The sequence below is a fragment of the Thermobia domestica genome, chromosome 7 (assembly GCF_964235325.1).
Source record: "Thermobia domestica chromosome 7, izTheDome1.hap1.1, whole genome shotgun sequence".
Classification (NCBI taxonomy): domain Eukaryota; kingdom Metazoa; phylum Arthropoda; class Insecta; order Zygentoma; family Lepismatidae; genus Thermobia; species Thermobia domestica.
Genome location: NC_137460.1, coordinates 61,234,729 through 61,262,291, shown reverse-complemented (window position 1 = coordinate 61,262,291; position 27,563 = coordinate 61,234,729). Strand labels below are relative to the sequence as shown.

The 27,563-nt window shown below is 35.7% G+C and overlaps 1 protein-coding gene across 1 annotated transcript in view; it reads left to right on the top strand.

Moving 5' to 3' along the window:
* LOC145690157 (nose resistant to fluoxetine protein 6-like) overlaps positions 1–27,563 on the top strand; it is a 206,308-nt gene that overhangs the window by 161,668 nt on the left and 17,077 nt on the right. The window contains exons 8-12 of the mRNA XM_081764768.1: positions 5,477–5,605; positions 8,513–8,678; positions 12,190–12,269; positions 21,412–21,507; positions 25,260–25,389. Of these exons, the coding sequence (XP_081620894.1) occupies positions 5,477–5,605; positions 8,513–8,678; positions 12,190–12,269; positions 21,412–21,507; positions 25,260–25,389 (601 nt within the window). The remainder of the gene's footprint in view (positions 1–5,476; positions 5,606–8,512; positions 8,679–12,189; positions 12,270–21,411; positions 21,508–25,259; positions 25,390–27,563) is intronic.

Here is a 27,563-nt window from a genome sequence, read left to right as displayed (position 1 = left end):
CATACCCAAGCCATTCTGAATTATGCTACCGACGAGTTCCAAAGAAATGCCCAGAATCCCTGACACAAGTTTTGCTGAGAAGGTAAAAACTGAGAAAGCGGGGTGCAGACCTCAGACTATAATAAAATATAAATAGCTTAAATTATTTTTGTCACACAAAAACTGGGGTGGCCTAGGCCCTCCGGCCCCGGGCTATATCCACCACTGGCTGAAATGCTGCAATTTTCAAGAATAATGTCACAAATTTCATCCATAATTTCAGGAAGAGTCGTTGCTTTTAATCATCCTGGATGTAAAGCATAATTTGTTGAGAAATTGCTACGTTTATACTAAGCCACTTACTTCTTCACCACTATATATACTAACGGAGGAGAGTCCCGTGGTGTTTCACTGATTTCCTAATTAATTTACTTCGGTGACTTTCCTTGGTGGAATAAAAATGTTATAACAGTAAGGATCTGGATGTTCGTTAAATTATCTGTTTGGGCACACATAATCACTTCAGAGGCCTGAGAAACAATAAGAATTTCATTATTAATATGAAAATTTATATTTGTACATACAGAGATATGTTTTTCTAAACTACGGTTTCATTTTTCTACCTAGTACCTACACTCCTTCTGGCTTGGACTACGACATTTTCAGCAGCTCCTCGTAAATTCTCTCTCTCTACACACACACACACACATATATATATATATATATATATATATATATATATATATATATATATATATATATATATATATATATAGAGAGAGAGAGAGAGAGAGAGAGAGAGAGAGAGGGAGAGAGCGAGAGATACGTAGCATATAGACGAATGTGTTACTTGTAGCATACGCGAAAGTAATTCAATTTATGTTTAGGCTTCAAAAGTTTCATTGAAAAATATTTCATGTGCAGACGTTACTTATTTGTTAGTTACAAATTTTATTTGAAATAAGTTTAATTTATAATCATATAGATCTAACATAAAAACAGCAACGAAATACACAATGTAATGTAAAATAAGTCAAACGTAATAAATATGTCATTTTTGGTATGGCAAATAGCCGCCCCCGAAAATGTATCTGCCCCTCCTTTGCCCCCCTAAGAACTTAAAGCTGGCGTCGTCACTGTAACAATATAGTATGGAGTTCTTGCATACTATTCATTGTTGGCGGAAAAATTTCTTCTTTTACTTTCTTTTCTCCACATCAAAGGATTACACCGAAAAGTTTACAGAAATGAAAATAAGCTTTTCATTGTTGCATTGTTATGTTCTCAATGATTTTGCATTGCAAATATTGGCTTTAAAAAATATTAACACAGTATGTTAAACTTTCAGTTAAAGAGAATTTTCCAAGAATTGTGCTATATATTTTAAATTATGCTTTATGCTTTATTTTCTAAAATTATACTTTTAAAACTAGTTTCCCAATGTGAGTGCATTTTGGCGTTCACCCAGTGTCGTGACCATAGTGCTCTGAAACGGGTCGGGTTGACCCGACCCGACCCGACTCGGATCGGGTCAGTTCGGGTCGGGTTACGGGTCGGGTCAACTCGGGTCGGGTTGTCGGGTCGGGTTACGGGTCGGGTCAACTCGGGTCGGGTTGTCGGGTCGGGTCAGTCGGGTCAGTTCGGGTCGAGTTGTCGGGTCAGGCTACTCGGGTCGGGTCAGTCGTGTCAGCTCGGGTCGGGTTGTCGGGTCGGATTATTCGGGTCGGGTGAACCGGGTCAGCTCGGGTCGGGTCAACCGGGTCAGCTCGGGTCGGGTTATCGGGTCAGGTCAATCAGATCGGATCACGGTTCGGGTCAGTCGGGTCGGGTCGGGTCATCGGTTCGGGTCAGTCAATTCGGGTCACGGGTCGGGTCGGATCGGTCTTCAACCCGACCCGACCCGACCCGTTGAGAGCACTATCACACACTGACACTCACCCGGCTTAACACAACGAGGCCTTTTTCTCAACTGGTTTCGATAAGTTTCACTGGCTGCGGCTGCACGTGACTGCTGCAGGTCACGTAAGTCGACCCGACCTCGACACGCCATCTCTTGGTAGGAAGGTAGATTATTTAAGTGTTGCCAAAAACACAATATACCAGAATATTACGATGGGCCGGTTTTACGTGCCGCACCCTGTATATTTCGTTGGTTCACATATTTATGAATTCATATATCCACATTTGAAGACACAAAAATACTTCAAAACTACAATTTTATTCTTAAAATTTAAGCGATTGTGACAGAATCAATGCATGAATTATTCAATTAATCAACGACCAAAACCACCTGCACTTAACTATAATGAAAATGAAAAGGGAATTGTATGAGACATTTTCATACGAAAACGACTGAAGCGTTTGAAATGAATTTTAGTTTGTATTATCCTCGAGCCGCATTTTTATCAAATCATTTAATTAAAATTCGTATTCTACGGGAGAGGGGAAGGGCATTAGGATTCAAATTGAATGGTAAAAAAGATAGTTCCTCACGAACAAATCAAAGTTTGGAAGATGAAGTTAGGCATATACGTACTAATCTCTTTATAAAAAAGTAAATAGTCATATACCATGCCTTTTCAAAAATTCCACTTAAGGTGTAAATATTTTAATTTTCAATTTTGTATTCATAAAATATTCAATATTCCGCAACCAGGATGTCACGACACACTGTTGTGATGCTTAGTCCCATGGAGTGTGTCGTGAAAGTATTTGAATTTAAAGATGTTGAAATATTAAACAAGATTTGTAGGGATAATCAAAAATGGATCGAAAGATTGCGATCTTGGCCAAGAATTTTAGGAATGATCAAAAAAATGGATCGAAAGATTGCGATCTTGGCCAAGAATTATGGAAAGATCCAAAATGGATCAAAAGATTGCGATCTTGGCCAAGAATTTTAGGAATGATCAAAAAATGGATCGAAAGATTGCGATCTTGGCCAAGAATTATGGAAAGATCCAAAATGGATCAAAAGATTGCGATCTTGGCCAATAATTTTAGGAATGATAAAAAAAGGATCAAAAGATTGCGATCTTGGCCAAGAACTTTAGGAATGATCAAAAAAATGGATCGAAAGATTGCGATCTTGGCCAAGAATTTTAGGAATGATCAAAAAATGGATCGAAAGATTGTGATCTTGGCCAAGAATTATGGAAAGATCCAAAATGGATCAAAAGATTGCGATCTTGGCCAATAATTTTAGGAATGATAAAAAAGGATCAAAAGATTGCGATCTTGGCCAAGAACTTTAGGAATGATCAAAAAAATGGATCGAAAGATTGCGATCTTGGCCAAGAATTTTAGGAATGATCAAAAATGGATCGAAAGATTGCGATCTTGGCCAAGAATTTAGGAATGATCAAAAAATGGATCAAAAGATTGCGATCTTGGCCAATAATTAGTTTTTGGATTGGGGGCCACAAAGTTTTTGAACAGCCCCTAAATCGAGTTTTTTTTTTTTTTTTAACGGGATAAGCACATCATACTGAGTTAAGTGTTAGTTTGAGTTTGGCTACACTACATGTAATTCTCCAGATATAAGGTCTACAAGAAAATTTTTGATAGAAATGTAATGAATCTTTTGATCCAATAATTAGTTAAAATCCTTTTTGAGGCAGTGTGTACCTACCATTCAACATTTCCACCGGCAGAGCAACACTTAGTATTACATAAAGTCACTACTTATGAAATCAAACAAGTGTGTTGTGTTGTAGTGGACGTACAGTCAGGGCCGTGTCGTGGGAGGGGGGGCGAGCGGGGCGACGGCCCCGGGCGCCGAAGTAAGGGGGCAAAAAATTCGGGAGAAAAAAGGAAAAAAAGATAGGAAAAATTGCTTGGAATATATGTATGAGGGCGCCGTCGTATACTCTCGCCCCGGGCGCTGATTTTCCACGACACGGCCCTGCGTACAGTAAAATGTGTCGCCCGTGAACAAGTGTTGTGAACCACTGACCTATATCACTTAACAATTGTTATTAATAATTGTTTTGTAATACAAGAAATTCAATGTAAAAATTGATGAAAATACTGGATAGTGATTGAAAGATTTGCGAATGATGATCTTGTACATGAATAATCTCTTCATTAAGTTATTAGTTATGATTATAATCGGTGTGTTAGCTATATGTTCTCAAACGATATGTTTAGTAATTTAAATTAAATAAGTTAACTAACGCATTTTAGTGTTTAATCTTAAAAAAAAGGAATTTCGTTTCGATTAATCACGTAACGTTTATCAAATATCTAGGTATATTACGTACATACCACACACACACTCTCTCTCACACACACATATCTGTATATAAAACAGAATAAGAGCTAGAATAATTGTTTGGTTACAAAAGAATAATTCTACCATACAAAAGATTTCTCGATCATACGACTGAGTTTGTGACATGAAAAACTACACGCTGATGACACCTACTGGTGTCTCTGGCAACTAGAAAGCATGAGCTTAAAATGTACATTCTGGTTACTTTAACGCGTTTTCTCCCCTCTTTCCCTCCCCTGCTCTCTCTCTCTCTCTCTCTGATGCGCTATAGCCTTTGGAGTTATTCCATAATCCAGCTTCCTTGAAGGTGATGATATAGTGTTGTGGGGAAGAATATATCCGGAGAAAAGTATATAGAATGGTGCTTTGTGCATCCACTAAATGCACCGAGCTTATCATCAATGTAAATACCATAGTATATACATAGATCACGTTCTTCATTAACATTGGAAGCAAAAAGCGTAACTTAAGTACAAAATACTTTCTACTATGCATAAAATATTCTCATATGCTAATAATATCTTTATTTATAATTTCAAGTAATCACTGGCGCAAATCCTGGGAGGATGAGAGGGACACGTCCCTCCAAGCTTGGACCTGGGGGTCTGTCCCTCCGAATAATCCGATTTGAAATGTGTTTTTGGGGGGAGAAATACTACTTCACAGAACCACTATTTCATCTACATAGCCTGATATGTAATATATAACAGCTTCACCTCAGAAATCAGATTCATCTACCGTAATATGAGTCTCATATCTCCCCCCCCCTTCCCGGAATAAGCCTCAAATCTGCCCGCCTCCCAATGTTAAATAACTCTGCTCCCCTGATCCTCCACACAGCATTGTTTTTCAACTTCATTAATATTTTGAACATCGCTTAAAAAATAGATAATGGGAACGGTCTTACCCGTCCTCCCCCAAATGTTGAAGACAGATTTGCGTCGATGCAAGTAATTATTTATCATAAATATTTCATTAATATTCTAAAAGATGTACGTGTTTCTCATTTAATAATATCGAAAGGTATGGCTATTATGAATTTGATTTTACAAAATTTTCTGGATTCTAGTCTTTTACATGAAAGAAAATTCAGAAAAGTTTTACGAACATCTGCAAATCACAGACAATGATATTCTTAATATACAAGGTTGATCTGAGTAAAGTTATTGATAATGTGTGTTATTTATTAACTAACTCAATAATATCTTTTATTTTTATTTTTAGTGGTCTCCTTGTATCATATCTATATTTCCGAACGGCAACCCGAGTGGATACACATAAAATTACTTCTGTAAAAGGAATACTTTCTGACTGTATTCAATACCTTGGAATACTAGGATATAGATTTTTCAGGTACGTCCAGATTTATGTTTTAAAAACAATCTTTGTAATTTTAGTGTGCTTTAAGTTTATTAGTACTTGAAGCAGGGATATTCGCAAGGGGTATATCTTGGGGATACGGACCCTCGCCCAGAAATCCTAACTTTCCTGTAAATTTAGTCTAATTTTTTAAATTTTAATGTAACTTATCCTCTTTTGAACTTCCGCATAAACTTTGAACTCCTCCCGAAATAAATTCCTGTGTACGCACCTAACTTCAACCATAAGCAAAAGATAATTTACAATATTTTTGCTAAAGATAAGCTTGAAAGAAAACAAATCCAGATGATATGTATTTTCTGCCTTAGCTTAATGCGTAAATCACCCAGTCTGTCCAGTAAAAGGGCCATATGTTCATCCGGTGGTTGTATTTACCATTCTTGATTGTAAATGTGCAACCTAGTATCTATATACTTCATTCATTCCATTTTTTTTTTCTAATAATCCTCACAGGGTTTCTGGATTGGTACAGTGAAAGTCAAGCCACTTACACTAGATAGGCTGAAATTCATTCCAGTCAAAAACTCTTCCACAACCCGTAACACATCCTATAGTTGTTTGGGAGACTAAACACGCTAGCAGAAGATCGACCGCGTATCTCAATACGTCCACCTCTTGTCGATTCATATCAAATCCTTTTCCAGCTTCTTCTAGTCTTCTCAAGAGTTCGTCCATCACGATATTGAAGAAGAGTGAATTTAGGGGATCTTGATTTATTCCTTACCTAATTTGAAGTGTAACCTATGATCTTCCATTGTGGTACTTTTTTTTTTTTTTTTTTTTTGTAAAAATTCCCAACTAATCAATGAAATGTTCTTCTAGTCTTTTTTTCCTCCAATCCACGTTGTATCGCCCTACGCACGTTGTATCGCAAATAGCATATTTTTCTATTTATTACATGAAGGTTTAACAGTGTATACTAATAGTTAAAGTGTATATCTTTGGTCTGGTTCGAATTCTGATGTAGTACCCGATCTATTGATCCAGTATCATGAAGCTAATCATACATCAACAACTTAATGCCGGCTGGCCAGCCGTAAACTCTTGTGGCTTGTACCGCCACGAAATTCAGTGAATAGTCTAATCGTATGAAAAAAAAATCATCCCAAGTGAAAAAGATGATGTTAAAATTTTCTTTTCTATACTCTTAGTTCATGTGGTTCAGATTTCATGTTAAGCTGTAGGCTCACGTCTCATATAGGCTTGGTGCTGAACAGGACGCTAAACTCAGGTCAAACCAAAATCTACCTATAAAGGGTTCATATAGAAGATAACCATACTTATGGTTATCATATTCTGAAATACTATTACAAAATGGGGAAGACGCTTCCATCTGGCTAGCTCGTTATATAAACACTGATTTTTGACATAAGAACGATAAGTTTGATCTTTTACTTTCAAGTCCACTTTTAAAACGTTAGGAAAAATACAGTATAGGGCTACTGAAAAGTATTCAAAATTAACTTACATAGCATCATGTTGACTTATTCTATTCAAATGTTTCAGTTTATATATATATATATATATATATATATATATATATATATATATATATATATATATATATATATATATATATATATATATATACAGGGGCGGATCCAGAATTTGATCAAGGGAGGGACTAAACTATATTTTGCCGTTTTATCCAGTGTAAAGCAGGATTGAAGCCCATTTTATCCAGTGTATACCTCAGCGTCAAGGAGGGCTATAGCCCCCCTTGGATCCGCCACTATATATATATATATATATATATATATATATATATATATATATATATATATATATATATATATATATAAACTCCATCTTTGAATACAAATAGCAGGACATAGGCTATCTTAAACTTAAAATGTCCGAAATTAAATTGACAATGCACTTGAGTTTAGATACTGAGAACAAATCCGGGAGTTTCGGAATATGTATGCGGACGAAATTTTTTACTCTGAGAATGCGGACATGTTCACATAAATGCTGACATATGGTAGCCTTAACTATACTTCGGCTTATTTTATTCATACACAAGCAACGCTAATTAATTTCAGTTTTTATAATGTTAGTACATGGATTATATGTGAATGTGCAGTTAATACTAATCTACATTTTAAATATAAGTGTGGGGTATCTCAATGCACGTGATATGTTTTAAAGTAATTTGATTGCCGATTATAGCAGTTTCTGATATGAATATTACTGTAGTATAATGTTACTAAAACACACTAAACTGAAACTTACGAATTGATAAATGGCAGACATGTACGCAGGAATTTATTTCAGGGAAAGCTTTTCGGGGAGTCCAAATTCGATATGAGGATAATAAAATTTGTAAAATCACTCTTAAAATTAGGCTAAATTTACAGAAAAATCAGGATTTTTTTGGGGTGGGTGGGTCCGGATTCTCAGGACCAATCAACTGTATATATCCTTAATAAATGATTCCTGGTTAGATTCCTCACGTTAAAATGTAGATTCCTGTCTCATAAACAATAACGGCCAACAGAAACGCCCGCAGGAGTTTTTCAAAGGGGGGATTGGGTGTGGGGGTAAAAGACCGATGCACAAACGAATACACAAATCTTAATGCACATAGTATTTCATCGGAAAGAATAATTATTTTCGCATATTGAATAACTTTATTAATTACAATAAATGTATTACATACGGTAAAGTGTGAGTAAGCAAATCTAATATGTGCTGATATGTGTTTCGAAGAGCCAAACCCTTTTCGAAAATCCAAGGGGGTGATTGCCCTCCTTGACCCCGCTGCGGTCAGCCATAACTTCCTAACTAATATTTCTACTTTAAATACAAAACTAGATAAAACACATAAACAAATTTTCTGTATGTGCTGTTTGTTTTAATATAACCACTGTTTTGTAGGTTGACACCTCCATATTTGTTTGCCCTTGCTCTTGTGGAACTGAGTACGAAAACTTCCCATGATACTTCAGTATTTGAACCAGTGACCGACAACCATGACAACTGCCCTCAATATTGGTGGAGAAATGTTTTGTTTATCAACAATTTTTACCCCGTAGAAGAAATGGTAAGTTAATGTATGTACTATCTTTTGATATATTAAATGTAGCATTTAGGTTTTAATAGGAACAATGACCAGTAAACAACTGCATTCGTTTCACAAAATTAATAAGAGACAAACAATAACTAATTTACTTTTAGATTGTATGAAGTGTAGACGTTGTTTCTGTGGGGGACAACTCAGGATAATTTAAAAGAATGGAACCCGCTCAGAGAAATATGTCGCTTCGTTTTGCCTAGCCAATTTTCACATATGATTTTGACGGATAAATTATAGTAAGATTTTGTCCGGCATTTTCGGTGAAATAATAATCCTTGTGTTGTCTAATTCTCGTTACACCTGAAATGATGGACATTAAAAAAACCCGCGTAAAATCAATTAAAAGTTGACTTTCCCTTAGAAACGGATGAGGCGGGACAATGTAGTTCGTAAATGCTCGCTTCTGATTGATTGAAAGGCCAATTAAAAAGTTACAATTTGAGAAAACCAAGAAAGTTGTAAATTTCCTCCATTTTCACACTTTTTTTTAAAAAAAAAAAATTGTCCACCATTTTTTGTCGTAACGAAGATTAGTAAAAGAATTATCCTTATTTCGCATAAAATGACGGACACAAATCTTGTCACTTATCCATCGTAACTATATGAGACAATTGATTAGGAGAAACAAGGATTAGGTCAAATGATACAAGATCGAGGAAAATAACCACATTCCTACTTTCAAGTTGAAGCTAAATTCCAATAAAAAAGACTTCTTGACTATTTCAACTAAGGAGTTATTATTTCTCATATCCATGCCAGTGAAACAACTCAATTTGAAATTGCAGTAAAAACTCGTTGTATCGCGGATGTTAGAGGACATACTTTAGTATGAAAAAGCGATCTTTCTGATTTCTGAAGAGACACATTTGCTTAAGTCAGTTTTGTGGACTCTCAAATAGAATTTACAATGTTTTACAGTGCGCTTTTTCACTGTTATTCGTCACTTTTGAAATTAATCTGCTAAATTATTTATCTGAGAACCATGAATTTTAAAAGTTTTTATCGTAGCTTCACTTACTGAATATGTTAATATGGATAATTCAGTAGCATAATTACGTTTGCGAAGTTCACGTTTACACAGCTCCGTAAAACTATTTGCCTAGGCATTGACTGAGGCAGCGACACGAGCAGTGATGCTCCAATAGTGCAAACCGCAACAATGACTAGTGTTGTTAGATCCGGACAGTATTGCCACAGTCCTAGCTCCAGGCCCGTATCCAGGGGGGTCTAGGGGGGCCAGGCCCCCCTCTAAATTTTGGCTGCCCCCCCTAAAATTTTCACGGTAGGCTTGCAAATGAACTATAATATGGTAATATGGTTGGATCGGGCCCCCCTAACTTCAGCCGGGCACTCCCTAAATTTTTGGGCTGGTTATAGGCCTGCCTAGCTCTGGAGTGGGCTGAAAAATAGTACCAAATTGAAACAAAAAGGGCTGAATTCATTATTTTATACCAGTGCAATACATGGCTCTATAACACTAAACTGAAAGAGGTAAAGTTCTAGAACACTCCCCCTTTTCTTCCAAGAGTCCAAATCAAGAAAGTGCTCTTTTTAAAAATGCCCAAATAGGAGGATTCCGAACAACTGTGGAAGTAGATGAAATTTTTCTCGCACGTAGAAGTGTAAAAGAGGCCGCAAATTAAAAGGAAAACAGTCATCATCTTCGGTATGTATTTTAAGGAAACTAAACGCGCGTCTATTTCAAAGTGACCAATAAATCAAAACGGCATTATGGCCATATATAAAAAATATATAAAACGAGGAACAAATCAATAATCTTCCAGTTCGTGTAGTATAACAAAATATGAAAATATAAATTATTGTACTTTATTCTCGCTTATTTCATGACCACAGGAGGATAATAGACTGCAATATTTGTTAAATGGTGCTGAATTGGGTAGAATTGTACCAACTTTTGACAAAAGGGGCTGAAAATGTCAGCGTGGTACCAACGGGCCGATGAATGACAAAAAGGGCTGAATTTGGTACAATTGTACCAAGTGTGGCAACACTGGATCCAGAGATTAAGAAGTGCTAAAACAAGAATTAAACTAGTATTGAATATGTTAGATTTAGTGAAACTACTGTTTATTGTGAATATAATACTCAACAAGCGAAGTAGCCCAAAAAGTAGCATGTCACTCAATTTGAAAGTTTGGTAGCAACCGCACTTTTTAAAAAAGTCACCCAATCTGAGACTTGTAGCCTAATCTGGCAACATTGCAGGGAACCACTAATACAAGCAGTAATTGAATTCACTATTCTTCCGAATTGAGATTTCTTCCTCACAGTCCAATATCACTTTTGCCGAAGACTCAAAAGTATGCAAACTTTCTTCACTGTTGTTGTAGTCCTATATATCCGCGAAATATGCTTGCTTTGATATCCACTGTTTAGAGTACGTTTGTTTTACCTTGGCACGCTTCCCGCCAGTGCACTTGGTTGGCTTTTAAAATACTTTCTGCTAGCGCTCACGTGAACGTTTTAATCCAATAGCCGTCTTATTGGCTTTGTCGTATAGGTGACGATAGTTGTCAGCCAGCCTATCAAGTGAGGTCATTGCTATTTGGCGGGTATTTGAAGTGCTTAGTTGCCAGACGCGAACAAGAGTGTTACAGTGACTTGTGAGTGCTGTGGCGTTTTGCTGTGTTTCCTAGAGTATTGTAACTCGCAACTGAAGTGTGGTGTGGCAACAATGCGTTGCCGACAGATATATCCATCCTTTAGGCGGGAAGCGTGCCAAGATAAAAACATTACTTTTCTTCTATTAGCCCTTCTCGCTGGTCTAGTGACTAGCGCGTCTGGCTTTGGTTCGATTGCCGCTGGGAAAGCATATGTGAAATGTCAACTGTCCTCGATATTTTTGAGTTTGTGTCTCTTTTGTGTTAAGTAGGAAACGGTTTTAAAAAAAACAGGGTCTGGAAAAATTCGGCGATTCGAGTTACTGAGAAAAGCGGCTAATGCGTGTGCTTTTGGTATACGTGGCCCCAGGTTCGATTCCCGGTAGGGGAAGACAAAAATTTTAATTTCACAATTATTCACTTTCATTATTCATCTGTCTCCTTTAGCCTAAAGGGCATAATGTGGGACGTTAATTTTTTTTAAAAAAAGACCATTTCATTTTTCCTTCCATTATATAAGTTTTTTTTCTCTTTTTGGTTGACTTCACTAATACCCAGGGAAGTTTAATCACAACTAGAAAATTTATAAACTGGAGGGTGACCGGTTTATAGAATTAAGATAAGAGTGAATTCTTTATGCGTATAACTCAGTGTCAAAGTATTGGAAATTTGAACTAGACTGCACGCATAGAAGTTGGAAGTTCAAGTAGATTTCAGAGGACAGCTTCATACTTACAATATTACCGATTCTGTTTTGTTTCGAGGCACCATATAATGGGTTTCTACTGTACTTTAAATTCTTCCTCTTGTTCACTGTATAAATTGTAAAGTAGTAACCGTTTTATTTTTATTTGCAGTGTATGAAATGGAGTTGGTATTTAGCTCTTGATACTCAGTTCTTTGTGTTTGGAGTTCCTATTCTTATCATGGCTGTCAAGTAAGTTAAGAGACGTTTACGAACGAAAGGTTTGTTCTTACCTATAATGAATTTTGTTATTTTTTAAAAATACTATTGTGTTTCAAAGAGTTTTGATAATTCAGAAAAAAAGTAAAATGGCTATTAGGAAACCAAGTGGTAAATGGTCACATCTTTAGTGTGCACATATTTGATTTCTTGACATAGTAGTCACTAGGTTTTTATTTTTAAAAAATGAAATAAACTAAAGAAGCAATTATTCATACTTTTTGAAGGAAGATTGATAGGTTAATATGGATTATGCTTAAGAGGCCTCATCACTGCAAAATTAAAATACCGCTAATTTTACAGTAATTATGTGATATCTTCAAATAGATAAAAGATAATCGAAAAGTGGAACAAGGCCTCCCTAGACAATATTATTCTGCTTGAGATACCGTTATCATGACTCATTTATCTGCTTTCGATTTCCAGACATTTAGAAAATCGGCATTTATTTTCGCGTTTCTAAATAACTGCAAACGGAAAGCTACTAGGTGACTCGAGATAACGGTACGTCATGCAAAATAACATTGTCTAGGGAGGTCTTGATCCACTTTCCGATTATCTTTTATCTATTTGAAGATATCACATATTTACTGTAAAATTAGCGGTATTTTAATTTCGCAGTGATAGGGACTCTTAAATTTTTTTAAAAAATAGATTCACAGTTCTATTTGGTTAGGAGGTGTAATCTAAAAATACGGTGAATAATTTTATTAGAAACAAAGCAATAAGCTTACATGAAATTTGATTGTATCTCTTTCAAAGTACTGTCCTTGGCTAGCAATGGACTTATGTCATCGTTGAATCCAGGTCTGGAAGCATTTCTGGAAGGCATCTTTTGGAAGAGCGTTCAGATGCTCCGTTGTGGCCCTCTTAATGTCAGAAATGATGTCAAAAAGTTTTCCTTTAAGCACGGATTTAATTTGTGGGAAAAGCCAGGAGTCGCATGGTGTTAAATCTGGTGACTAAGGTGAATGCGGACAGACAGGAACAACTTTTTTTCTGGCCAAAAATTCGCGAATGAAAAGCTCACTTAAAAGTCTATGGAAAAAAATGCACTCACTCGTCTCATTTGTAAAGTATTAGTTAAAATGCTTTGTACGAACCCGTACGAGATGCTAAGTTCTGAGTTCTTCTAAGCTCTCTAATAGTTATTTGTCTGTTTGAATAAACAATGTTTGACACTATGATCTTGAGGCTTTGCTGGCGTCTCCTATTAATCCAATGTTCTCGGGATTGCTGCCAGAGTGAGTGTTGCTGTGCTGAGCTTTCGTTACCATACAGCGGCAACGTTACCATACAGCGTTAGCTCTGAAGATGTTGCCGCTGTATGGTAACGAAAGCTCAGCACAGCAACACTCACTCTGGCAGCAATCCCGAGAACATCGGATTAATGTTTGACACTTTTTCTGTTGCCTGTTTTTGAGGTTAATGGAAGTCCCGAACGTTGCTCGTCTTCTATCTACACATTTCCGCTTTTAAATCACTCATACCACTTGCAAACAGTCTTCACAATTACAGCAATATCACCATACACCAATTTCAACATTTCATAAGTTCTTTTGACACTTTTTTTTCGCAACTTGAAACAGAACTTAATGTTCACGCGTTGTTCGAAATCCACGATGCGCGACAGACATGGTAAACACAACCTCATTATAGCGGTTCTGGATGCTGACTGACAAGTCAGAACGTTTTCGAATTTGACGCTGCCTGACTTAAAGGCTCAGGCTATCGGGCAAATTACATCAAATGGTTGTAGCATCAGTAGTTGCTGTTTAAACACAAAAATCATTCATCGTATTTTTTGATCATACCTTGTACAAAGCGTGCAAACTACAGAGGGATGACAGTGATTTTTCCCTCAATCACAATTTACTTTCCCCATCAAAAAAGAAACTGAAGGATTCGTGCCGGGATGCTTCTTTTCTCCCTCCAAACCGCGTTTAGTGACAAGAAATTTGAGTTTATTTTCAAATTCTACTACTTTTTGTCGTTTTATGTAAATAATCTACTATATCTATTCCGAAATGAAAGATGTAAACTATTCACTTTTGGCTTCTTCTAATTTTATACCCATAGCTACCCATAGCTCCTGTTTTCACTGTCGCACAGTTTAACTACTAAGTAATGTGTTTTTAGCCGTCACTTGCACTCATATCCTTCTTATACCATGCAGTTCATCATTGGAGGTGATTGTGGACGACGATCTTATATTAACTCCGTAAAACGAAATCAAGTAGAGTTTTGCAAACGCCTTAGTGGGTTTCCTTGTCTATACATAATTTAGAATTTCTTCAATATATATCTGGCCTAATCTGAAAAATATACGTATAATTGAATAGAGCAAAGCATAAGTAATAAAATAATATAGGCAATATAACTACTTATGTTAAACTTTAAACTACCTAGGTACACAGGGTACATTATAAAGAAAATTAGTCAACACGAAAACGCACATTTCATATGCGATAACCTAATATTAATTGCGAATAGTAAATATTATTCACGGGAATGTAAGTTAAAGACGTTTCTATTCGATTATTTATCCAAATCCTCTAAAGTCCTATTTGATAAAATTTGAAATATCTAGCAGCACACTTGGTGGGCTGTATGGAGGCTAACGGTAGGCGTGGTTGGGAACAATGGGATACATAATTTCGTCAAAGGAGAATTCTAGCTCTAAAGCTCATGTCATTTCAGGATGGGCAAGGTTTTTGCATACATAAATATTCTAATATGGTAAATTATTATATTTTTGCATAATATATTGTCGAAGAAGGTTAAAACCCGGTAATTTCCCCTTTTTCACTGGTTGAGAATTACTAATTGCATAATGTTAAAAGAAGTACATTGGCCAAATGTAGTTTAAAGTGTGTTTGTTGGTCAATCAACAATCTGCCGTCATTTATCCAACAATTTCTACCTCGCACACCCAATCTCAATTTTTCTTCTTTTATAGATGATTGGTTGGTAATCTCGGCAAAGCAACCAATTGCAACGTAGGACTAATGCTGGCAGTTGGCTGGCTAACCGTTTCTCGCTGTTGGACCTACTGTTTCTACTGGTTGGGGGAGGGGAGGGAAGGAGAGATAGCAGGATGTTTATTTTAATCCAATAAGATTGAAATATCTAAAAGCTACTTTTTTGATTTCAACAAAATCAATAAAAGTTTCATAAATTATCTTAAAAGATTACCAGAGTTTTTAAAAACTGTTTTTTACAACACGCTGTTCTGTAATGAATTTTGTAATACAGGAATTTATTGTTCTTCGTTGAAAATAGAAAAAACCTGGCACCTTCTCCTACTCGATATACGAGGCCTGTCTGAAAAGTGTTCAGACCTTCTATGTTTCTTTGGAAAACTACATGGTGCAGGTTGGTCACACTTTGCATCGTGGAATAGGGTTTCATCATGTCTTTCGTCTGCAGGTGGTGTTACTGTTGCTTGCGTCTGCTGTTGTAGAAAAACTGGTTATGTTGGGTCCTCTTCTGTGGATTTGTATTGGGTCTAAATTCATGAAGACGTGGGTGTACGGATAGGATCTGATATACCAGGCCTCGTCGAGGCCTGATAAGGTTCGGAAAGTCCCAGAAATGTTCGCCAGCTACCTAGCAAAATCGAATGTTGATCGCGTTCTGCGATTGCTGTGGCAATGTGCATCATGAGTATGTAGAGGAAGGACATACAAGAATATAGGAGTGCTCTTTAGACATCTTTCGTTGTCTACTTGACACACTTTTACAACGATAACATTATATAGTGTTTATTGATTATAGTGTTTGGTTGTGATCAGGGCAGCCGTGCTTGAGTACTATCCATAGAAGAAGAAGAAAATATTAGTAGGTGAATATAGATATTTTGTTTGTGCGTTGTTATGTGATGTTAGTAGTTGTCAAGGAGATGTTTATAATATATAATTGTGAGTGTCACCATATTTGTTAGATGCATAATTTTGAATGGTGCAGCAAAATACATTAATATTGTAAAATATAGAGTTTTGTGCATTCTAAACTGGTGTATGTTTATTGAAGTTGTCTTTAAAAGACTGGAACTCTGCACCTGGCTAATGATTCCATCCATGCGGCTCACGTGATTGTCTGATTCGACAGAGCACAACGTTTCAACAGTTCGTCAAGCTTTTTACTCTCCGGGTACAATCTCATGAGACTTGCTTCTGTTCCCAAAAATGGAAAGGTACCAGAAAGAAAATATCTTTCGACCCCAGAGAATATGTAGAGCAAGGCGACGGCTGTTTTTGCATCACTTCCCGATGAAGGGTTCGAGGCCTGTTTCAAGCAGTGAAAAGACCACTGAACTCGGTGTGTGGAAGCAAGAAGGAACTAGTTTGAAGATTAGAACGACGAAAACACCAGCTGAGTGTATTGGTCTCTCGGAACCATGGCCGGATACATTTTCGACAGCCCTTGAACATAGAGTTCTGTCACACACGGGCTAGCACATAGATGTACAAATCCGGAAAGAAAGATTCTCTAAACCGAGGTTTCTCAACCTCTGTGTAGAAACCCCTAGAGGATTGCGAGAGGAATACATATGACGGTCACAAAGAGAGAATGGAAAAGATTGATCTAATTAAGATCTAGTAGCCGAAAAATATATTTTTTATAGATTACTGTGAAATTCTCATTTCGATAGACATTTTTATTGCCGTATTTATTGTCAAATTTAGCCTATTATAAACTCTCATAAAATAAAAAAAAACATGGTTATTTAATCAAAACCGAAAATCACTTATGTGAGTCGCTAGTAAAAATATATGATAAAAGGGAGTTGGTAATGTGAAATAGGTTGAAAAAGCCTGCAATAGATTTACTCTAGTACTGCAGCCCAAGTTCTGTTTTAAAAGTGAGATCTGTTATAGATCTGAGAAAGGTTAAAAAGAAAACGAAACATAAGTAAGGCCGTGTCCAAAAGCGCATAGTGCACACTTCGAGGATGCACACTCGAAGTCTACAAATGGAGTGCACACTAAATAGTGTACACTTTGTCAAATTAGCTTTTGATCCACACTTGTTTACAGCGCCTCATCCTGGTGGAATGTTGAACATTGATAACAAAAGAAGGGAGAATTTCGAGTACTAGAAAAAATTAACATGCTTTTTTTTTTTTTTTTTTTTTTTTAGATGAATGACTTTCCAGTTATATTAAAGATAAAATATCGTACAGATTGACAATATGGGGTAACAATAAAACGACTTAAGGGTTTCTTTCATGTATGCCAAGAGCTTCAGCTTTGCCCTATCTGCAAATATTTATCAGCATGAAAACCACTAAACTATGGCAATGTTCTATTTTATTAGGCATGCTTGCGCGAGGAAATATTTATTAATCCCCCGGAAGAAAAGTAGCACTGGTGGTTAGGGCGCTGATGACACTGATGCAAAGTAGCTTAGGAATTTTATTGCAGGTGAAAGTAGGCAATTTGCAAGAGCGTTAGGACACCGAAGGGAGCGCTATTTACAATAATGTGGCTCGTAACTACTTTGGGAGAGAGTTCATATTGAGTATAATTCCTTTATGTACGGTAAATACACAACAATGACACTATAATTGTCGTCGTTATAGGCCTACTGTATTGCTTCAGTTAAAGGCATACTGATTAGACTATTTCTACCATATTGTGCTAATGTTGAAGTTCCTTATATGTTACTCTTTCTTTGTGAATATATAGATTTTACCCGTAAATCTTCAAAACAGTGTCTCCATATTCTTAATCTACACCAAAAGTTAACACTTAAGAGGATGACAAGGAAAGAAATGGTGGAGTTGAACAACATGAGGACCAAAATTTACAGGAAAAAGCTATTATGTCACTATGAAATACCAATTTATAAGGATCACTTGTACTCAAGGTGGATAACCCTAATTAAAATAATATGTTAAAAAAATAAAAGATTACTATCTTATAAGCCCGCTTGAATGAGTTCTGTACATTGTATGCACTTCAACATTTGTGTGCACTTCAATATGCTTTTGGCGCCCTACATCTTTCTTGAAATATACCCGCTGTCTCTCCTACATGCTTCCCACTACGAAAATGGTTACTCAGTAACGAAACAAATTGCCTCGTCGAAATATAATCCTAAAAAGCTACTATTAATCTAATAAGAATTTTATGAAAATTAAGAGACGATTTTATGAAAAAATACGGTATGCAATGTAGTGGCTCTCATTGTTCAACTATACGGAAGGAATTATTTGTTCATAATCAATTCATAATGGGCACCGTAATGGGATTATATAAAATAAAAGGAAGGCAAGTCTTTACTTTGACCATTTCATTCAATGAATCGTTCAATGAACCGATTCGTAACCAAGACTGAAAAGAACATCCCCTGCGAGCCTCTAACCTGCCTTCACTCGCTAACGCTCGCTCGGCATAATATGCGTGTTAAATATTAAACTTTGGTATAGAAAGGAGCCTAGTTACTAACTTTATATATATATATATATATATATATATATATATATATATATATATATATATATATATATATATATATATATATATATATATATATATATATATATATATGAGCTAACAGGCAAGTTCACAAAACCGGAACCGAAAGATCAAATCGCTGAATCGATAAAAAAAAAAAAAAAAGCCAAAGTAAAGACTTACCAAGAGGAATTTGTGAAATCTTTGATAAATGTGGAGAAATACATTTTTGATCTGTATTTCATTTTTTGGCAGCTGTCAAAAATGCAAAATGTATGGTAATTGGTATATTTGGTAGCTTTGAAAGGAATTTGCTTAGAATCAAAACTAGAAATTAGGCCTATCTACCTACGAATTAATATTTGCAGCTGCAGCTGTAGGTATAGAGAAACGAATAAGCTAGGTATTCATTATTCTATGATAGAGCTTAACATTTTAATTCATACGCCATTAAAATTTGTCATTTACGTGCAAATAGCTCCATTACCGATAGTATAATTATTTCAATTAACCTACATAAACCATGTAATATTTAAACACAATTGAATTTATAGCATTATTAAAGAAACTATTTGGTTGCTTTCCCTATACTATTTTAAAGTCTATTGCATACTCAAAGAACACAACGTAAATACGTTTGTTATTTGCGTAACATTTTTATATTCCACTTGTAAAATCACTAATTTGTATATTTATCAAGTAAACTATTATTAGATCACCCACAAATATATTCACCTCAACAAAAATATTAAATATATGTCTTTTAAAATTTTATTAAGTCACTTTGACATTATTGTTCTTCCTACGACGAAGAACTCCCATCTTAAGTACGCAAGTGTGCTAACGTAGTGTACATCCTCGCACACTACGTACTATGCACTCGCAGACTTGTGAACTTGGACCTTTTGACGCACACTTGGTGACGTCAGTTCCGGAAATAAGCGTACTTCGAATGCACACTTGTATCTTTTGGACACGGCCTAAGTACTAATCTTTCAGGTAAAGTGAGCACTAGCCTTAATTATTTATCAGGGTTGAAAGGAATGTGACATTGGAAACAGAGATAGAAATTTCTCAATTAAAATATTGGTTCTAATCCTATGGAATGTAAATGTATCATCTAGTAGAGCACGTACAACATGAGGCTATGCGACTCTCTACATCAGTTACAGGATACATTATCTAAAATAACTTCAATGACTGTTCAAAACTGATAAATAGACTTTATGAACATTTTTACTTTAATTATAATTTTACTAAAGTTTATATAGGTATCCTCTCTGTTAACTGGCAATATTGTAGTTTGGCACGAATGTTTATATTTCTTTTTCTGCAACCTTATCAAGAGAAAACGGATTTTTAAAAAGAATGTATGTTCATTATAAAAATAGACTTTGCTAGTACTGCAGTGCTCAAAACCTGTTACAATTTTGAGATAAATGTTAATATAATTCTTCATTATGAAGATAGGCTTTGCTAGTACTGTAGTACTCAAAACCTGTTACAATTTTGAGATAAATGTTAATGTCCTTCTTCATTATGAAGATAGGCTTGGGCTAGTACTGTAGTACTCAAAACCTGTTACAATTTTGAGATAAATGTTAATGTCCTTCTTCATTATGAAGATAGGCTTGGGCTAGTACTGTAGTACTCAAAACCTGTTACAATTTTGAGATAAATGTTAATGTCCTTCTTCATTATGAAGATAGGCTTAGGCTAGTACTGTAGTACTCAAAACCTGTTACAATTTTGAGATAAATGTTAATGTCCTTCTTCATTATGAAGATAGGCTTGGGCTAGTACTGTAGTACTCAAAACCTGTTACAATTTTGAGATAAATGTTAATGTCCTTCTTCATTATGAAGATAGGCTTGGGCTAGTATTGTAATACTCAAAACCTGTTACAATTTTGAGATAAATGTTAATGTCCTTCTTCATTATGAAGATAGGCTTGGGCTAGTACTGTAGTACTCAAAACCTGTTACAATTTTGAGATAAATGTTAATGTCCTTCTTCATTATGAAGATAGGCTTGGGCTAGTACTGTAGTACTCAAAACCTGTTACAATTTTGAGATAAATGTTAATGTCCTTCTTCATTATGAAGATAGGCTTGGGCTAGTACTGTAGTACTCAAAACCTGTTACAATTTTGAGATAAATGTTAATGTCCTTCTTCATTATGAAGATAGGCTTGGGCTAGTATTGTAATACTCAAAACCTGTTACAATTTTGAGATAAATGTTAATGTCCTTCTTCATTATGAAGATAGGCTTGGGCTAGTACTGTAGTACTCAAAACCTGTTACAATTTTGAGATAAATGTTAATGTCCTTCTTCATTATGAAGATAGGCTTGGGCTAGTACTGTAGTACTCAAAACCTGTTACAATTTTGAGATAAATGTTAATGTCCTTCTTCATTATGAAGATAGGCTTGGGCTAGTACTGTAGTACTCAAAACCTGTTACAATTTTGAGATAAATGTTAATGTCCTTCTTCATTATGAAGATAGGCTTGGGCTAGTACTGTAGTACTCAAAACCTGTTACAATTTTGAGATAAATGTTAACGTCATTCTTCATTCTGTTAGTGTACTATTGTAAAATGTATTTTCTATGACTTTGTTAAGAATAAACATCTATTTTGCTCTTCTTTCAGCAACTTCGCTGTAGCTGCAGCACTTATACCTTTAATTCTTGTAGGATCTTCCGTTGGAACTGCTTATAGTGCCTATATTTATAACCAGAAACCAAGGTAAATGAACTTAGATCATGTTATAAAATACATACGTATCAAATATGGTATATTAAATACATGTTATATACATACAAGGTCTGGCTACAAAAATAACGGGACTGGTGCCAAAAGTACGGGTTAATGTCATAAACTTACAAATTAAAAAAGACTTACTTCAACATACTCTGCTCCCCTCTCTATCAGGGGCGGATCCAGGGGGAAGGGACGATCGGGGCAATTGCCCCTTCACCCAGAAGAGGAAACTTTCTTATTTTATATATATAAATAAAACCCATCCCAAAGTTTGGAGCCCTTAAAAGTATGACAACCCACCGCCCCTCCAAAAGTCGGTCCTGGATCCGCCCCTGCTCTCTATGCACGCTTCCATACGAAGTATCTATTGTTGGAAGCAGTTGTGGAAATCTTCAGGTGTTACCGTTTACAGTACCGCTGGCGTTTTCTGCTTCACCTCTTCCACAGTCTGAAAATGAGTTGCGTTCAGGGTTCCATTACAAATCTAATTTTAATTTCAAGATATATTTATTTTATATACGTATTTTCCAGAACACTTATCATTTATTCTGGACAATATAACAATTATTTTTTAGAAAAAATTACAATTATATTTTATATATAAATAATTATTTATTACGTTAATTTGTTGCATGTTTTGATGTTCAATTGTTTCATCAAGTATTTAAATTTAACTGCAATTCGCGTATAACGAAGTCTGTGTCCAAAAAAATACATATATAAAAAATAAATGCCAATAAATTCGACATAAGAAAGACAGTTGATTGCGAAAATTAAAAAAAAAAGATAAAACATTTTTCTAATAGTTCAATGATAATTGTTAAACGTATTAGAAGAAAAATCTACCGAAAAAAGTTTTTCTTTATTGATTCAAACATCGCCATACTAGATTTTGTCTCAAACCTTATTCCTTATCAAACCGGAAGTGGTACATATAACCGCTTCTGTTTTAGTTTGAAATATCATAGAGCAGAAAACCACAGGAAATAGCAAGAAATGGTTTCTTGAGAACATGTTTTATTTGCACCCCATTTTCTCTAATTGAAACCGGAAGCAACAGAGGTAAAAGTGATGGAGAACGCGGGAGGACGTTGTCCGCCCACTTCCAAGAAAATATCTATGGCGTCCCCCACTTTCTAAAAATTACAATGAGTAAAAATAGGTACGGGGAACGGCGTGAAGTCATGCATCCCACTAACTTTTCAGATCTACTTTTATCCCTGGGAAGCAGTATATCCATCATTTTTCTGATTCTTTAAAGATTGGGTCCCTATAGTTTGTAGGTCTACTGTAATGAAATTCATTTCCCCCCACTCGACAACAAAATAAATTTGTTTTTCGCTTTAAAATAACAAGTACAGGAAGTAAACAATAGGAAGTTACAGTCAGACTTGATGCTATTGGCGTTTGACACCATAAAATAAACCTAGGGAGTGACAGTTTTTACATTTCACTCCTTTATTTAAAAAAAATGTTTAAATTATATGTTGATGCTTTCTGAGAATAGAATTTATTGATGTTCAGACTTTTACCATATACAATATTATTACCAAGTTATTACCATATACTGTATTACCAACACTTTAGTACTCGAGGTGGCGCGCGGTGGCTCAGTGGTAGAACGTTACCTATAGTGCATGGGGTTCTTGGTTCGATCTATGCTCGTGTCAAGTAAGCTTTGTGGTGGACAAATACTGTGTGATTGGATTTTCTCGGGGTTCTCCCGTTTCCTCCCACTTTCTTCATTCCACCATTTCATTCATTTCTGATCATCACTGTCTCCCTTAATCTAGCCAGCACAACAGTGGGACGTAAAACTTAAAAATTTCATATAGTACTTAGTTCTTACGAGCAGAAGACGCGTACGCTAACCCTATTGTCATGTTGGAGGTCATTACTAAGATTGAATTTGAGGCGCTAATGATTGATGTAAGATAAGTAAGTGAGAGTTGGGATTAGGAAGAAGTACGTGTAAGGTAGACGAGATACAAATTCGAGATTGAGTGAAGTTTGGGGTTTAGTGAGGTAGGTAAAATATACTAATTTCTTCTTGTTAGTGCTGTTGGTGTTTTAGATTTGCAAACAAGATTATATATTAAATATGGACTTATAGAATAACTCTGTCCGTCTGTTCACCTATCAACAGGTGTCTAAGAGATATCTAACCAGTAAGAGTTTTTTCCTGGTGCTTGTAAGGCCCATTACATGCGCTATTAATGTTGTTTCTACATCCCTTTGGATAACGGGCTGGTGAATTGTGAAGTAAGGTTTCTTTAAAGTAAGAATTGGGATTCTACAATCATTTACGATCTTTATGTAAATGACAGTAAACTTTCATCCAGATTTAAATTGTGAAATGTTATATGACCCGTCTCCCCACATCACTCTGAGGCCTTGTGGAATGTAGATGGTATTCTAAATACTAGACATGAGGCATCTCAAATAGCAATGACATATACGCCAACTGTTAGAATCGAGATAGATGGACGCTCAAAGTTTCTCGCTAAGTACTGACGCGATGCTAGGGCACATTCTTTAACCTTTCACAAAATTACTTTCAGTGATGATGGAGGAATGTTCATGAAACATGCTGACACGAAAGCATAAAAATTGATATGTATTCGCCACAGTCCTCTTAATTGGTAAAATAAAATCAAAATTTTCCACGAATCAAGTTCACGGTCTCTCTCACGTTCTAACTAACTAACTCTATGGTCTATGTAACCCGTAGGTTCAATATCGCGTTCACAAAAACTCTCCACTGACTTCTATCCTTAGCCAACTGGATTCAGTTTCTTCTTTGTATTCCTACCTCTGCGAGATCCATCTTAATACTGTACTTCCATCTGCGTCTAGGTCCCCCTAATAGTCGTTTTCCGATTGGACTTCCAGTTAAAACTTTGAAACTGTTCCTACTTTTTTCCATTCTGGCTACATGACCTGCCCACCTGAGTCTCCTAGACGTGATGACCCTAACAATGTTTGGTAAACGGTATAAATTATGCAGTCCCTCGTTATGAAGTTTCCGCCATTCCTCATTCCCGTTCCTCTAGGGTCCGAATATTCATCTCAAGATGTTATTCTCATATACTTCAGTCTGCGTTCTTCCCTCAGAGTAAACGACCATGTTTTGCATTCATACAGCACAATAGCCATGATTATCGTTTTATATATTTTAAGCTTCAAATTCCTCGACAGAATTCGTGATGACAAAATATTTTGAACAGAATAATAACAATTTCTTGCTTTCAGTCGACATTTAATTTTTCGTGGATATGGGTTTGGTCTGTTAACATTGGCCCTAGATATATGGAAGTATCTGCTTTGTTAAAAGTATTATTTGATATTTTAACGCATCATTAATTTGCAGTATTATGATCCCTTACATTCAGATGGTGTTTTTTTTTCATGAATTTTAGTTTTTTTTTCAAATGTGGCATATTTTTGGTCTAATGCAGTATATATATAGATATTAATACAAAATTTTGTCAGTCCTAGGAAAACTATTTAAAACAATTACATACTTTCTAGTGAGACTTGACCTACCTGATTTTGAAATCTAAATTTGTTTCTCACGAAATGTTCTCTCAATTCTGTAAGAATGGTAAATCCAAGACATATCAAACTTTGAACTTATTAGGAAACAATTCTTATTTCATGATCTGTGCTTAAAAAAAAAAAAAATAACAGAACAAATTGTGCATTCCGTAATAAACTGTGCATTTTGTTTGTTTCAGTTTAGAGGAACAATTGGCTAATTTCGACCTTGTTTACGCTAAGCCATGGTCAAGAATCAGTCCCTATTTGATTGGAATGTGTATCGGATGGCTTTTGTACAAGAAAAACAGCAGGATAAAGATGAACAAGGTAAGGAGAATAAAGAATAAAATACAACCTTATCATTTATTTATTTTGGCTTTACTGTAGTACACACAATTAATCTAATATTATGTACAAGTAGTATATGCACTTAAAACACATCCCTTTCCCTGAGGATTTCACTTGTTAAGGCAACGTAGGATGGTCTCAGTTTAATAAATACTTTGTCATAGCAGGTCCGGTTGAAACGGCGAGAGTTCGTTAAGATCGTCTTAATTCACGAGTTGTTATGACTAGCAGAGTTCGGATTTCCACTGTAAATAAACTAAGATGTGCTTTCTTTGTTTTCAAATATACAAAATAGATATACAGCAATGTGGTCATACATGTAGAGTCGGAGACACCAGTATAGGCACATCTACAAATTCAGTGACGGACACATGTAAAGCGCAGATATAGCCATTTTACATTAATAATCACCAAAATTATATCAAAGAACATCGGCTAAAATTCTAATAATAGCGAGCATTTATGCTAATTATTGGTACGAAAATCATAGTGATTGATACGCCAACTTGGACATTAGTGCAGGCGAAGTCAGAGCGACAATAAGGGCTGGGAATCTGCGACGTGGAAGGCAAGGAGAAACCACCAATTTATGTTTTTCTAGTTTGCTGGCAGCAGAAGATAACACATGTACAATGGTCTCTCGCAATTCAAAGTACAGTTCTGTACGTAATATGCCCCCCATCCGGGAGGGGAATGTCTTGGGAAAGACTATTAGACAAGAAAGAAATAATGTGGGGAAGATAGTTAGAGAAAGAAAGAAAGATAAGCTAGAGCAAAAGATTTAAGGTAGGGATATGAAGCATACGTACCATGTTACAGGGAGGAAAATCAGGAAGTCTTAAAAAGAAAATTAAAAAAAATAGACTTTGTAAAAGTTTGTGAAGGTTGATTGGAAGATAGTGGGGAGCTAAAAGGCGAAGGACATGTTTACTTAGGTAATGAAAAGGGCGCTCATAATGGTGTGGGCATAATTCTTCGTAAGCGTTTAAAAGAGAAAGCAGTGAAATTAGAATTTGTTGAGAGAGTTACGATGTTGAGACTTAAAAGAAAAAAGAAAGATCTAGGGGTGATATAGACATACAAAGGACCACTTTGCATACAACTGAAGAAGTAGGGGGAAATTATGAGAAAATGGAAGAAATTATAAACATTAAAAATAGGGTTGCAGGCACAATTGTAATGTGAAATTTCAATTCAGTTGTGGGAATAGGACAGGAAAGTAGTATCGTAGGCAAATACAGTTTAAGCGAAAGAAATGAATGGAAAAGGGACTGGTCAATTTCTGTAGACAGAATTCACTAGTAATTGGAAACACTTGGTTTAATCAGCACAAAAGAAGACAAATGAAAATCCTCAAGATGGCTGAAGATATCAAATAGACTATTTTATGTTTCAGATAGGTATCAGAATATCTTGAAGAACGCGAAAACCCTTCCTGAGGCCAATATTTTCTCTGATCATAATCTTGTGCTGGCCGAAGTAGATATTCAACTAAAAATGCAGGCACAAGAAAAGTACGCAACAAGAAGTCGAATACTGAACAGTTAAAAAACAAGAAAGTAAGAAGAGTTTTCGCTGAAAAACTCGAAGAAAAAATTTCAAGCGAGAAACGGATAGGTGCAGGTAGTAACAGACGGTGGAAACATATTAAACTTGCATACATCAGAGAGCAGAAGAAGTAGTAAGTTACCACGAACAACATAGATTACAGAAACGGTAAACAACCATGGATTACAGAATAGATGTTGCAGAAAATGAGGAAAAGGAAGGCGTGGAAACAGGTTAATACAGAAGAGGGCAAAAAGGTGAGCAGGAAGTTAGACGAGGAATATGAAGGGAAACGGACAGAACAAAGGAAAAGTTTTAGGAAAACAAAATACGATAACATACAAGAATTTAAAAGAGTTGGAGAATGTGAGGAAATGTACAAGAAAGTAAATCTATAGAACTTCGGAGGAAACAAGGGAGTATTTACGATGGCAGTAAAAAATAGGAATGGGAAGGTAGTCAGCGAGAGAAGTGAAGTCTTAGGAAGATGGAAAGAATATGTTGAGGACTTGTATGAGAGTAGGGTTATAGCGCGTGTCCCAGATGATGAAGCAGGAAATGAAGAGTTTAGTATTCTTTATGATGTGTTTGAAAATGTCATATCT